Genomic DNA, 15,921 nt, shown 5'->3' with positions numbered 1-15,921 from the left:
AAAAAACCTGCATGATAAAGAACATGACTACATACATTCATGATGAAATGATAAAAAACTATGAAATTTTAATCTTATATATACTTAAAGATATAAAAATAATTGAATTAAGAAGAATTATATGGGAAAAAATATTTAATGATAACGAATCAGAAGATATATTAAACCAACAATGGTATGAAATAGACCTACATGATTTAGACTACGAAAGAATAGAATGGTACTATTTAGAAATAAATTCAGATTAAAATGAACTACGAATATTTACAATATTGGATAAAATCTATGGAAGATATAAAACTATTAGAACAATTAATGGAGGAAAATTTAAATATGTACCAAAGAACCCAAGATATGTTATATCTAGAATATATCATAAATAATATTAATGAAATATTCAGATTAAAACAACTATCGGAAGAATATTACAATAAATATTATTACATTTTACCATGAGTTCCGCAACGAAAAATGAATATTATAATATAATCTTTAAAATAAATTATAATATAATCTTTAAAATAAATTACTCACCTACCACACTACCACTTCCATGAATTTCTCAACTACCAGTTCCGCACCAAAAAATGAAAAATAATAAAAATATTTACTTGTTTATTTGTAAATAATGTATGTTAATTTTTGATAAATTAAATATTTAATAAATAATAATTTATGTATTATAATTTCTATCAAATTAATATCTGCATAATTTTAACTAGTTACCAAATGAGTCCTTAGTGCTTTAGTACCTCTTGATGGGTTATTTAATATTAAAAAAAAGAGGGTAAATTACATAAATATGCAGTATTAAAAAAATATTTACCATCTATGGCAATACAATTATTCTAACTAAATATAACAATTTTTTAGAATTAAAAAATTGTACTGTTTATCTTCCTTCGCCTCTTTCTCTGCCTTTTTCTCATCCTCTTTTTTTTTCTTCTTCTTCGTCGTCTCTTTCTGTGTCCTTCTTTCTCTTCCTCCTTTTTTTTTATTCTTCTTTTTTTAAAAAAATTTTCATTTAAACAACTATTTTTAAATCAATTTTTGCCCATATTTCACTAGTTTTATCCAAAAACATGACGAGAAGAGGAATAGAAAAATCAAAAAATTGTACAATATTATGTTCTCAAATAGAAATTTCAAATCTTTAAAATTATAGAAACAAGAGTTCACCATTGATGGTCATTATAAAGATTCAAATTTTGAATTCATTATTTGAATTTTATGAATTTGTGATTAGTTTGGTTAGGTTGTTCCTACAAATAATTGAAACTGTCGTTTGGAGTTTATATCCCAATTTTAAGAGGGTTTGGTTAAGTTTATAATTGATTTTAGGAGAAATAACGGTATCACGATTGTATTAAAGTTGTTTCATAATTGTATTAAAATCACGAACAATACATTTATAATACATATTAGAAACTTCACTTCCTTTTTTAGTGATATCAACCAAAATAAGTTAAGTAACACAACTTGTAATACATTTATAACATATGCACAATACATTTTGTAATACATATTGCAAACATCACTCATGTTCTTAGTGATACAAACTAAAATAATTTATAATACACATATGATACATGGTTTATTCATGAATAATACAAGTTTAATTCAGTCTATAGATTATTGTCTTGTCTTTCGTTAGTTACGTTTTTTATTTATTGTTAATTTTCTCTTCTAATTCAACTTTAATATTGTGTAATACACTTTTAATGCATTTTTTTGTAGTTTATTATTTGTTACTGTTAGATTACTTGTTTAATTCATTATTGATATAAGTTTAATTCACTCTATAGATTCATTGTCTGGTGTTTCATTAGTTACATTTTTTATCCAAGCTTAATTCAACTTTAATATTTGTGTATGCACTTTTAATACAAGTTAATTCATTTTGCAGTTTATTGGTTGATTTGTTATGATTGAATTACTTCTTTAATTCATTATCAATACAAGTTTTATTCAGTTTACAAATCACATAATGCTCTTTCGTTTCCTACATTTTGCATTCATGTTTAATTCGCTTTTAATTCAATTTTAATATGTGTGTAATACATTTTTTATTCAAGTTTAATTCATTTGGCAGTTTATTATGTTTCGTCATTTGTTACATTTAGATTACTTGTCTAATTAATTATTGATACAAGTTTTATTCAGTCTACGAATCATTGACTGCTCTTTCGTTTGTGATTAGGTTGGATAGGTTGTTCCTATAAATAGTTGAAAATAGCGTTTGGAGTTTATATCTCAATTTTAAGAGGGTTTGGTTAAGTTTAGAATTGATTTTAGGAAAAAAATTGGATTGAAGCTCGAAAAGGATGAAGTTTACGAAATTATAGCACATTTGTATTAAAGTTGTATTAGATATGTTTCATAATTGTATTAAAATTGTATTAAAATCATGAACAATACATCCTACATTTATAATACATATTGCAAACTTCATTCCCTTTTTAATGATATTAGCTAAAATAATTTAGGTAACACACTTACAATACATTTTTAATACATATTGCAAACATCACTCACATTCTTAGTGATACAAACCAAAAGTAATTTATAAGACACATATAATACATGTTTTATTTATGAATAATACATTTATAATACGTATTGCACACTTCACTCATTTCTTACGGATACCAACAATAATAATTTAGGTAACACATTAATAATACATTTATAAGACATGTACAATACATTTTTAATACATATTGCAACCATCACTCATTTTCTCAGTGATAAAAGCAAAGATAATTTATAAGATACATATGATATAAGTTTTTATTCATGAATATTATGAGTTTAATTCAGTTTATAGATCGTTGTCTTGTCTTTTGTTAGTTACTATTTTTCATTCATTCTTAATTCTCTCTTCTAATTCAATTTTATTATTGTGTAATACAATTTTAAAGCAATTTAATTTATTTTGCAATTTTATTTATTTATTTGTTACTATTTGATTACTTGTTTAATTCATTATTAATACAAGTTTAATTTACTCTATAGATCATTGTGTGTAATACATTTTGAATTCAACTTTAAATGTGTGTAATACATTTTTAATTCAAGTTTAATTCATTTTGCAATTTATTATGTCTCTTCATTTGTAACGATTAAATTATTTGTTTAATTAATTAATTATTAATACAAATTTTATTCATTCTACGTATCATTGACTACTCTACGAAAGAAAGTAGAGAGAGAAACAAAAGAAGAAAAACAAGCAACAGAAAGAGAGAGAGAAAGAGCAGCAAAAGGAAAGCAAAAAAAGAAAAAACAGCAAAAAGAAAGTAAGAGAGAAAGAGCAACAAAAAGAAAGGAGCGAGAAAGAGAGAAAAATTAAAAAGCTAAGAGAGAAAAAAGAGAAAGAGGCGAGAGAAAGAAAAATGTAATAAAATATAGAGTATTGTTTTATATTGCTATAAGTGGTAATAATTAAAGAGTATATCTAAAATAAGTAATTATTTTTTAAAAAGGATTCACTCAAGTAATTAATCCAAATATTGATCTAGTTATATATAGGATCCTTCAAAAAAAAGTGTTTGCATTATCTAAGAATTTAATCATTACTAATAAATATGATAAATTCGTTTCAACGATTTTTTTTTGGCAAAAAGTTAAAAATTTAGCTGCAATATACTATGTCTTGATGATGTTTGATTTACATAAAAACAATCAATTAAAAACATGAGTTATTTTGAACATGAAAATGCACTCTTGACAATCAAGATAAAAATATAAATTAAATTACGAAGTAAATGCAAACAATTTGATTATTGTAAAGAGAAACACATGAATAGAACCAAGTGATTTAAAAAAACTATTTATAACATTTTTTTAATTTTTAAAACATTAATTTATATAAAAAATCAATGTATAATATTTTTATAAACGAACACAAAAACGAATTACTCCACAAAATATCTAAATTCTCATATTCCTTATATATCATTCTATAAGATACTTACAGAAATATAAAAGGTTCAATTTTATGAAATTAATATGCAAAATTTTACGTTTTTTTAATTGTAATTTCACTACCATCAATTTCTTCAATTTCATTCAAGAATTAAATTGAAATTTTCTCGTCACATTCACTTTAAATTTTTCCTCAAATAAATAAATAATATATAAAAATAAAATAGAAATATTAGACATTTTGGGTAAGTCTCAAAATTTCTTTATGATCTCAATAAATGTAACGTATAGAGGAGGAAAAAGGAAAGTAAAGGAAAAGGAGAAAAAAAGAAAGTAAAGGAAAAGTTTAAAATGAATAAGATAAGTAATAAAGATGAAATAAAATGAAATAGTACGACATGGTCCCCATTTGTACAGTTGGCAGCCAAAGAAAGCCTCACACAATTGACAATAGGTGTGCCGAGTAATAAAAAATTTCTCCTTCTGTCCTATCCATCCCTTATATAATAGAGCAGAAGGATACACTTTTCTCATAATTTGTCCAAGCAATTTTGCTTTTCTTTTCCACTTGGAAGTCTTTGAGCTAGGGCCAGCTATTATACACTTTTTCAATGGCTGCACATTTTGCAAGAAGGTAAAACATTTCTTGATATAATATTTTAAGATAATCTGATGACTTTCTTCTAGTTACTCTGTCATGTGCTTTTTATCCGATCCGTAGTAATTTATGGGTTTAAAGAGACCCTTCAACTTTTATTTATTGATCAACTTAATTTATCCTCCGTCATATTATTCAACTATTTATATTATATTCCTACCGTTTATAAACTTTAACAAATATATCATGGCTTAATTGATTGCCCAATCTAAGTTGTATATATACCTGATAGTATATAACGAGCTTTTACTCATAAGTATCAATGTAACTTAATATTCTTATTATATTTTCCAAGTTACTATATACGATTAAGACTTGATTCGGTGATCTCCTAAAATTGTTATTATATTTCACTTAGACATTTTAACTGAGTCATGCTTATTTTAGACACTTCATGTAGAGTTTTGTTGTGTTTGACACTTTTTTAAATGTCAGCAAAAATAAATAGTGCGTATTTTACACTCGCGAATAATGTATAAAATGACAAATTAAACGATAATATTTGTCATTTGTATCAAAAGTAATTTTTAAATAATTAATTTTTTAGTAAAAATAAAAATAAAAATAGACCAATGAATTAATGACACATGACCCAAATAATTACCAAATAAAATAAAAATTAAATATGAAATCAATAAAAAGAACAACCACCTCATCCCACCAACTGAGTCGTCTTCTCCAAATACCCCTCAACTCTTTTGCAGAAACACCCCAAACCCCCAAATCCCCCTCCCGATTTGTTCCCAACCCCCCGCCACCCACACAAAAACAAAATGCCTTTTGCAGCAAAACTGGCCGCCCCCGTTGGCTTTTCCTTTTGCAGAAACATCTGCAGCTATGATCATTTTTCCTTTTTTTGGGCTTAATAAATAGCTTGATGGTGAATGGAATTTTTTTGTTGGTTTAAATTTTTCTTTTTAACTTAGTTTAAAGAAGTTTACTCTGTTATTTTGTTGAAATCTTAGTTTACCGTGGATGAAATTAAATTTAGGCAAAAATGGTGGCAGAAAATGGAGTTAATATCTTAAAAGGTCATTTAACTTTGAGAATTTATCTAATAAAGTCATTAAACTTTATTTTGTATCAATAAAATCACTCAACTTTAATATTTGTATCAATAAAACCATTTAACTAAATTTAGCCTTAATTATTAATTTAATAGGATTAACACACTAAACCAACATTTTACCCGTGATATATCCCACCCAGGAGCCCTTATTTGTTGGTTATAATTTAAAATCTTTAACCTAACCTAGCAGTGAATATTGAGAAGTTTGATAAACAAATTAGTTAGCGCATTACACAGGAATTTTTTTTCCTTTTTGTAGTTATTTTTTATGCTATGTATACATTTATTAATGGAGTTTAATTACAAAACTTCCACTGCAAATGAGACGTGACAGCCATAATTATTAATGTATTCGCTTAATTTAATAGGATTACCACACTAAATCAACACTTTACCCGTGATACATATCCAACCCAAGAAACCTTTATTTGTTGCTCAATTAAATGCATAATAATTAAATTCCATTAATGTATACTTGGCATAAAATAATACTATTTTGTGATATAAAAAAAAATTCAATGATAAATTTAGTTAAGTGATTTTATTTATACAAAAGTTAAGTTGAATGATTTTTTTGATACAAAAGTGTAAGTTGAGTGATTTTATTGATACAAAACAAAGTTCAATGACTTTGCTAGATAAATTCTCAAAATTGAGTGACCTTTTGAGATATTAACTCCAGAAAATGGGGAGAAGAAAAAAAAATTAAAATTAATTAAATAATTATTTCACACGCCATTCAATGAGAGTGTAATACACTCATTATGTCATGTAAGCAAAAAATGTTAAAATGACACAAGGAAACTTTACATGAAGTGTTTAAAATGAACGTCACTTGACTAAGATGTATAAGTGAAATATGGTGTCAACTTTAGAATGTCATCGATGAGTTAAGCCCAAGATTAATGTTAAGCAAAGTTATAGTATTTTTTATGTGATTAACCATATATTACATAAAACATAAATATGAAAGGAAATATTAAAATAACATCCATGGCCATTGTATTACTTTAGGCTTGAAGGTAAAGTTGCAATCATAACTGGTGCTGCTAGTGGCATCGGTGAAGTGGCTGCAAGACTTTTCACGAGACATGGAGCTGTAGTGGTGATTGCAGACATTCAAGATGACTTGGCCCAAAAAGTTTGTGAAAATTTGGATCCATCATCAATCACCTATGTTCATTGTGACGTTACAAAAGAAGATGACCTAAAAAATGTGGTGAACACTGCGGTTTCCAAGTACGGCAAACTCGACATCATGTACAACAATGCGGGTATTGTGGATGAAATAAAATCCAACATTCTTGATAATGAAAAATCTGAATTCGAGAAAGTTATTAACATTAACCTCATAGGTATGAAATAATTGAACTTTTTATTCCTAGCTTATGGATTGTTATGATAATTCAAGCATATTGAACTCCTGATCAACCTAATCAGTCAAACTTATACATTATATTTATCCCTGGCAGGTACATTTGTGGGGATTAAAGAAGCAGCCCGAGTCATGATCCCTCGAGGTCAAGGTAGCATAATTTCCACTGCTAGTGTTTGTGCATCGATAGGCGGTGTTTGTTCTCATGCCTACACGAGCTCAAAGCATGGTGTTTTAGGACTTACTCGGAATGCTGCAGTTGATTTAGGACGATATGGTATTCGTGTGAATTGTGTGTCGCCATACACTGTTCTTACAACTATGGGTTTATATACCTTAAAAAAAATAGGCAAGGACAGTTCAAATGTTTATTCTAACTTGAAAGGTGCTACACTTACTCCCAATGATGTGGCTGAAGCTGCTGTTTTCTTAGCAAGTGACGAGTCTAAGTGTGTGAGTGGCCATGATTTAATTGTTGATGGAGGATTCACTGTTGAGAATTCAGGTTCATCCATGTTCAAGTAATTAATTTTACTTGATAAATGTAAAAGAAAATAATAAAAAAAGCGTGTCTTACGTTTGAGGGAACGTTCAAATATTTCCTTAAATATGCACCGAACGCTTTTAGTCTTTTAAATTTATGGCTTTGTTTGGTTTCGGATTTTAAAAAATAAAAATCGATAAAACCGAATTATATATATAAAGTATTTAGGTTTAGAATTAAATTAGAGTTAACCACTTTTTGTTCCTTTTTGGTTATTGTCTTTCATAATGATTACGTCTATATTTTAAGTTTGAACATCTTTAATAGGTATACTTATAAGCATTGTGTTTTAAGTTTTACTTATGATTTATATTAGAAAGTATATTTAAGGGATTTAATATTGTTACTTTGGTAATGTTATTAATTATTGACATAACCGAATAACCAAATCGAAAAAAACCGAACCGAATAGAGGAAAACCGAACAAAATCAAATTTATCTTGGATCGAATTGGGTTACACTTTTACAAAACTAAAAACCAAAAAATCCAAATCGAATAGTGCAAAACCAAATCAAAAAATCGAATGCACACCCCTAGATCTAGGGGTGAAAAGGCATTGACGTGAAGTTATTTATCCAATTATTTATGCTAAAATTATATAATTACTATTCTATATAAAAAATAAATAAAATAATTTATGAAATATCTTTAATAATCCAATTACGCGTATCGATCCCTAAGAGTATGACATCATAGTTTGTCAAATCATTTAGAAAAATTGTAGCGGAAAACGACATAAATACACTCCTGAAGTTGTCCCGAAAATTCAGTTACACTCTTAAATTATTGGGACAATCTATTACACACCTATATTACTCAAAAGTGAATTTAATACCACTCTCAAACTGATGTGGAAATAAATTAAATACAAAATAAATAAGGGCGCGTTTGAGTAAAAAAAAAGGGTAAATTTTATTTCCCAACCATCCTTCTTCTTCACGTTACCCCACCTTTCTTCTACTCCATTATTTTTTTTATCACAAACACTCTTTTTGCTATGACCAAGGAAAAAAAATTATTTTATGATAAATTTTCAAGAAAAAAATAGAAAATAACATTGCAGAATAGAAATTCATTGCAAAGATCGGTGAAGTTGTTAATTAATTAGGTTCACTGCTCGAAAAAATTTTGGCGAGACATCTAAAATTAGTCAATTTTTACTATTTCCACATCAATTTCGTGAAGTCAAGCATTAATTATTCAATTATTTTTATCTTTTTTATTGATTGTGAGCATTTGAAAAAAGAAATTTTTTAGATCTTTCTTTTTCTATGTAAAAAGTTTCTAGATTTTGTACAAAATTCAATTTTTTTAATGTATGTTTATAGATCTTACTTCTCTCTCAAAACAATTCTATTTAGATTTTCTTCAAAATCAGTAATATTAAACGTCATTCTCCTCTTTGAGCTTGAATAAAATTTGTAATTGTAATATTTTTTTGTGGTGCATTTGGTGATGGATTATAAACTTAGTGGTGGCAAGATTTTTAATTTCGATAATGGCAATGAAACTCGTGATTTTGATGTGGGTGCTGAAATTTATGGTTATGATTGATGAATTTCAATATTGGTAGTGATGTGGTTCTAATGGTGAATTTAGTTAAATTTAATGGTTGTTATCATTTTTTTATGATGGCAATGGTTGTGGGACGATTCTGGTGGTGAATTGGTTGTGGGTGGTGAAATTTATGATGGTGAAAAAGTGAATTTGGTGATAATAACAACAATGATAGCGTTTTAATGGTGGGTTTGATGGCGTATAGGGAAGAAGAAGCAATTGAGTGACATGTATTTTTTTTTAAAAATCTGACGTAATTATTGATGTGATAGTGACATGATGATGTGGCGCGAGTGTGAAACACGTTCTCATCATGTGACTGGTTATATTTATGTCAGTGTTTAAATAAATTCACTTTTAAGTAATTCAAGTGCGTAATAGATCATCACAATAGTTTAAGTCTATAACTGACTTTTCATGATGCATTTTTCCCAATTTGTGGCTAATAATCCTTCTATCCTATCTCTCCTTTTAAATATATAAATATCTCACTAGTGTCCAAACATTTTACTTTTCTGTTCCAACTTGAAGTCTTTTAGGGCTATTTACAGTTTCCAATGGCTGCCCACATAGCAAGAAGGTTAGACATTTTTTATATATATTTTTATAATTGTGATGATTGGATCAACTTGAATATGTTTTTGATTAATTTTATAGGATTTGTGACATCTTTCAGCAGATATAAGGTGAATTTATTTATTAAAATTATGACAAATAAGATGAAATTATCTAGTGAATTTTTGTTTCCATCAAAATTTAAATTTAAAACTTCAAAATTCTCATTTCACTTTTTAACATCTATCAGTGTGATCACAGTTTTGGTGCTCTAAAATATCTTGCTCAACTACTACTGAAAGATAGATAGTAAACTAGCAATTTCTCCATTTTTTTTAATTTCTTGAATGCCCTCAAATCTTTTTTCCAACACATTAAAAAAAAGTATTTATTCATTTTTTGGGTCATTTCCAAAAAAAATAATAGAAATGGGAACCAACTCAGCCATCACTAGCGGCTCATCACCAAGTGACAACCTTCCCCACCACTAATAGAAGGTCCACAAGGTCATTCTTGTCCTTCCCACACTTCATCACTTAGGAGTCGTACGGTAGTTGGATATAGTTACGCATATATTTGTAATGTGCGTGTTAGTTATATATGTATTATAATATTAGTTATCTAGGGTTTAGTTATGCAAGATTTAGTTATACACGTATTATGTAGATATTATTTATGCATGATTTAATTATGTCGAGATTACAATACATTACTGAGCTAATTTTTATTTCTTAATCCAATATATAATTAGTGAGCTAATGTTTATTATAACCATTGAAATAAAAAAACTATATAAATAACACATTAAAATTAAATAAATATCAATAGTTAAAAACAATAAAGTAAATACAAAATAACTAAAAGTAATTAAGTAATTTTTACTCAATATGATAAAATAATTAAGCGATAGATAGTTTAAATTAAAAGAAATAAAAAATAACTAAAAAAATAAAACTTGTATTGGTAGTGCGTTACAGAGAAACTATGCAAATAAAATTAATTACAATTAGTAGTCACTGCCTTGCCCCCAAAGAAAATAATTAACAAAAATTGAAGCAAGGAAACTAAAAGTAATTAAGAAGATAAAAAACCCAAAGCAAGAAAACTCATAGTGCTTTTTTTTACATGTATTAATTATTTGATTTGTTGCAAAAGTAAATTGATAGGGGTAAATAAGTAATTTACTATTTTAATACATGTATAACTAATACACACAACTTATTCCACCTTCTATTCCGCATAAATTATACATAGATTTTCTCATATTTTCTACAAGTATTAATTATGTAGGATTATAAAAACTGCAACCAAACATCCTATAAATTAATTAATTAATACTGAAATAAGTTTTATATAACACTTGAAAAGCTACCATATCAAACATTGTATAAAATTAATATATGAATAACTTTTATACAATATTTGAAAACTTACAACCAAACATTGTGTAAAATTAATACATGAATAACTTTGATTCTTTTTGCAAATCAAACATGGTATAAAAAATATAATACATGAATAACAAAGTTATGTATTAGTTATGACATAATTTAATTATTTTTCTAGTAGGTTTTTAGGGGTCATTTAGTTGTTGGATAGAGTTATACATGTATTAGTTATATATATATATATGAATAACTTTTTTATTATCCACCTACCAAATGTTGTATTAATTATATACATAAATAACCTTTTTCTTATCCACCTACCAAACGTCGTATACGTTATACGGACTCTAATACATGGATAAGACTTATTTTATACAACTACCAAACGACCCCTTCATTTATGTATGATTAATACATATATTGGTTTTATATTTTATTCAATATTATAAGTTATATAACTAGGACATAATAAATTATGATATTAGCATATTAAGGACGGTTAATGCTCCATTCATTTCATTTTACTTGGTCCCTATTCAAACATAGATATTTCATTTTACTTGTTTATTTTAACATATCAAAATAGCTTCTTTTTTTTCTCATACGACCCTTAGGCGTCGTTTGGCATGAGGATAAGGCATAATTAATTTTGGAATTAATAGGATGGGTTATCCCATATTTAGTTGGAATAAAATACGGGATAATTTATTCCGAGATAACTTATTCTCCAAAAAAGCTAGCCTTTAGTATTAAATAACTACATAAAATAGTACTCTCTTTGTTCATTTTTATTTGTCACATTTGGACTTGACCCATCCATTTAAGAAGAAAATAATTTGACATGACTATTTTACTACACAACCCCTATTATTTGATGTTTAGTATTATGTCTTGAAAAATGATTTGAGAAATAAGTGATTAATGCTAATGGTAAATCATGATTAAAAAAAATTATCTTTTCTAAATATATTAAAAATGACAGGTAAAAATAAAAGTTTATTTATGAAATAGTGGACAAGTATAAATAACAGAGGAAATAGTACTCAAATTTAGAATTCTAGTGCATCACTAATAAGGTTAGTTTAATAATAATATAATTTTTTTAAAAGAATGTATCAAGTCAACGAGAGTCAAGTTTACATGATCATAAGCATAGTTAAAAGAAAAACTACCCTAAATACACTGAATCAAACCGTAGATAAAAAATAATCATAACATAGCTAATCTCAACATTCCTAATACACTCTATTTAAAATTATTCTAATAAACTCTACCAAACTACCTTTTAAAAATATCTCACAATAGATTCATACACAAATAGTCTTTCTCTGTGAAGAACATCAACGAAAACCAGCAACATTCAAGCTTTCATCCACAAATTCAATAGCTTTAGTTATAGATTGGATTGCCAATAGCTTCTATATTTTGCAGGTTGTGATTAAGGGTGTGTTTGGCATGGAGAAAAATATTTTTGAAACATATTTCAAATTTTAAAAAAAAAAATTTTTACGCCATCCCTATCCCTCCCCCACAACCCCGTCGATCTTTTTAAAAAAAAATATTGTTTTTGAAAAAAAATTTCCTGGGTGAGGTCCTAAGTCAAATCTCAGGGTTGGATTACAAAATGGTTATTGGGGTCTTGTCCTAGTTTGGATGTTGGGGTCGAGTCTTAAATCAATTATCGGGGTTGATTTTCGGATCAAAAAATATTTTTTTTAAAGAGTATTTTTTAGTCTCAAGAAAAAAATAAAGATATTTTCTGAAAAATATTTTTCATTCACCAACAAAACATCAAAATATATTTCTACTCACCAACCAAACATGAGAAAATAAGTTAGAAATCCACTTGTTTTTCGAGAAAAACATTAAAACATTTTCGATGAAAAATATTTTCCTCATACCAAACACACCCTAAATGACAAAAGACCCTACTCCTATTTTTTTAATCATACAAAACACACCCTAAATGACAAAAGACCCTACTCCTATTTTCCTAATGTCTTAATCATAATATGAGGGCATTCAAACAAACTAAAAAATGGGGAGATTCTTCTATCGTACGTCATATATACATTTTTTAAAAAGTGACAAGTTTTGTGTGCCATCCTCTAATTGTTTATTATCTTCCTTCTGCAAACAGAGCACAACCCAAGTGAGTAATGGGAAAAGCTTAATGTTTCCTGCCTGATATTTGTTGAATTCTGACAAGAATGGCAAACAGGGCTCACAATAGGGCGGGATGGGATAGGTGAAGCCTTACTCTATCATAGATTCAACCTGCCCTACCCGATTTATTTAATATTATATTGTTTTTCAACCTGCCCGATCTGGCCCTATTTAGCTTGTCTCGCCCTACTTAGCTCCTTCAATTATTATTTTTTCAAATTTGTAACGATAGTTTAGAAAATTTTAAGATAATCAAAATATTATCAATGAAGCTTTGCTTAACCTTTTTTTAAAAAAGAAAATAATATATGGATAAAAAGTTATATAAAGATAAAATTTTAAAGTTACAGTGCTTAGTTTTCATGGGTAAGACAAAGTATTGATCACAAACAGTGCTTGCTGTTATTACGGTATCTTATAACAGAAAATTTAACTAACATGTTTCTAATTACAAGAGTAGAACTTCACATATGTATATTGTTTAGCCCCGCCCCGTCCCATTTAGAATTTTAATTGTAGTTTACTTGCCCTGTTTTGTCCTGCCCTGCCCCTCCTCGCCCCACCCCTTTTTTACCCTGCCCTGTTGCCGAGATTCTTATTGGCAACATTAATGTTATCTTCTGTGGAAAAGTAGCTTTTAGTTTATACTCTGTTCCAAAATAAGTCTCATCTTAGGAATTCAAGACAAAATTTTATAAGTTTTCAATCTATATTATTATATTCCATCTTCTGAATAATGTTTATTTCTAAAAAAAATATTTATTAAATAAAGATAGATTAATAAACTATATATTGTATTTATAGTGTAATGTTTACTAGGATAATACTTACTTTGGAACGGAGGTGGTAATATTATACATGGCCAATAGACAAAAACTCATGAAATGTTAAGGAGTAACACACATCATTATTATTTATTTTAGGCTTAAAGGTAAAGTTGCAATTATAACTGGTGCTGCTAGTGGCATTGGTGAAGCAGCTGCGAAACTTTTCTCTAGGTATGGAGCCAAAGTGGTGATTGCAGACATTCAAGACGACTTGGCACATAAAGTTTGCAAAGATTTGGATCCATCATCAACTACCTTTGTGCATTGTGATGTTACAAAAGAGGAAGACCTAGAAAATGTTGTGAACATTGTTGTAGACAAGTATGGCAAGCTAGACATCATGTACAATAATGCTGGTATTATGGGAGCAGTCAAATCCAATATTCTTGAAAATGAAAAATCTGACTTTGAAAAAGTCATTAGTACTAACCTCGTAGGTATGGAAAAAGTCATTATATTCTGGCTTTGATCCTTGTGATATTTTACTCAACATATTTAACTTGGAGTTATTGAAAAGCATGTTGTGATCAGAATGAAAATTCGTCCATATGTCCGAGACTTAAAAGTACAAATTTAATTTCCCTGGCAGGTACATTTCTTGGAATTAAACAAGCAGCACGAGACATGATCCCTCGCGGTCAAGGTAGCATAATTACAACTGGTAGTGTTTGTTCATCCATAGGTGGTGTTTGTCCTCATGCCTACACGAGTTCAAAACATGGCTTGTTAGGACTTACTCGGAATGCTGCAGTTGATTTAGGACGATATGGCATTCGTGTGAATTGTGTGTCGCCATACGTTATTCTTACGGCATCAGCTTTAAATACCTTAAAAAAGATGGGGAAGGAAGATTCAGATGTTTATTCTACCTTGAAAGGTGCTACACTTACTCCTAATGATGTCGCCGAAACAACTGTTTTCCTAGCAAGTGACGAGTCCAAGTATGTTAATGGCCAAGATTTTATTATTGATGGTGGATTCACAATTGAGAATCGAGGTTTATCAATGTTCAAGTAGTTTTTTGTATTTGACAAAGCTACACGTAATTTTGAATAAAAGTCATGTTTACTTCATTTTGTTAGACCATTGACATTTTTTTCCAGCTTATTATTTTTACTGCTTTTTACTTATTTCAGTTTAGTGCTTTCTATTTTCTAGCTAGACTTGATCAACTTTAGTTGCTCAACTTTCTGAAGTTAGTGGCCCCTTTTATGGATGTTAGTGGCACATGTTCTTATTTAGTTTTAACATTCACTTTGTAAGTGGCTACTAGATAGGAAATAGTTAGGTTTTTCCTTGTATAAATTCAGATCTTCTGCAAATTAATATACAACTGGAATTTCATAAGTTCACTCTATTTTTATTCTTCCAATCAGTTTCTTGAGTGTTTCTGTTTTAACAGTGGTATCAAAGCCTCTAGTTGATGTTACATGTCACGACCCAAAAATGGATGTGATGGCACTCGTCGTATCCCACCAAGACAAGTCAGCCTAAATCTAATCATTTCGACAAAGTGCGGAAATAAAGCAAAGTTCAATAATAATTACTATTACGAAAACAAGTCAACTTAATTCAACCCCCAAAACCTGGTTGTCACGTGCACAAGCCTCTAATGTAAATACCATAATTGAAATAAGTTACATAAGTCTCAAATGACGTTGTCTTTCAAGTAAAAACAAAATCATAAACAGGAGTAAAAAGGTTCTCTGAGATGACAAACAGCTACCTCTCAGATCTCCACAGGAAGCCTCGGAAACGAAGAGAATGGAATGTATCACGAAGATCCGGGCTCGTAACCTACAAAAGATTGTAGAAGCAAGGGGTGAGTACCAAACCACACGGTACTCAACAAGC

General features: G+C 28.3%; 2 protein-coding genes across 2 annotated transcripts; both read left to right on the top strand.

Annotated features, from left to right (window-relative positions):
* Nucleotides 1-4,451: 4,451 nt before the first annotated feature.
* On the top strand, nucleotides 4,452-7,637 carry LOC102601716 (secoisolariciresinol dehydrogenase-like). The gene is made up of 3 exons (XM_006367057.2): nucleotides 4,452-4,561; nucleotides 6,669-7,009; nucleotides 7,127-7,637. Exons 1-3 carry the CDS (start codon nucleotides 4,539-4,541, stop codon nucleotides 7,552-7,554), a joined length of 792 nt encoding a protein of 263 aa, XP_006367119.1. The 5' UTR covers nucleotides 4,452-4,538; the 3' UTR covers nucleotides 7,555-7,637.
* A 1,993-nt stretch (nucleotides 7,638-9,630) lies between these two features.
* LOC102601033 (secoisolariciresinol dehydrogenase-like) lies at nucleotides 9,631-15,140 on the top strand. The gene is made up of 3 exons (XM_006367056.2): nucleotides 9,631-9,711; nucleotides 14,164-14,504; nucleotides 14,657-15,140. The coding sequence occupies exons 1-3, from the start codon at nucleotides 9,689-9,691 to the stop codon at nucleotides 15,082-15,084; spliced, it is 792 nt and encodes a 263-aa protein (XP_006367118.1). The 5' UTR covers nucleotides 9,631-9,688; the 3' UTR covers nucleotides 15,085-15,140.
* The last annotated feature ends 781 nt before the right edge of the window (nucleotides 15,141-15,921 follow it).

Source organism: Solanum tuberosum, unplaced genomic scaffold (assembly GCF_000226075.1).
Source record: "Solanum tuberosum cultivar DM 1-3 516 R44 unplaced genomic scaffold, SolTub_3.0 scf00715, whole genome shotgun sequence".
NCBI lineage: Eukaryota > Viridiplantae > Streptophyta > Magnoliopsida > Solanales > Solanaceae > Solanum > Solanum tuberosum.
This window is presented reverse-complemented; position numbering and strand designations above follow the sequence as displayed.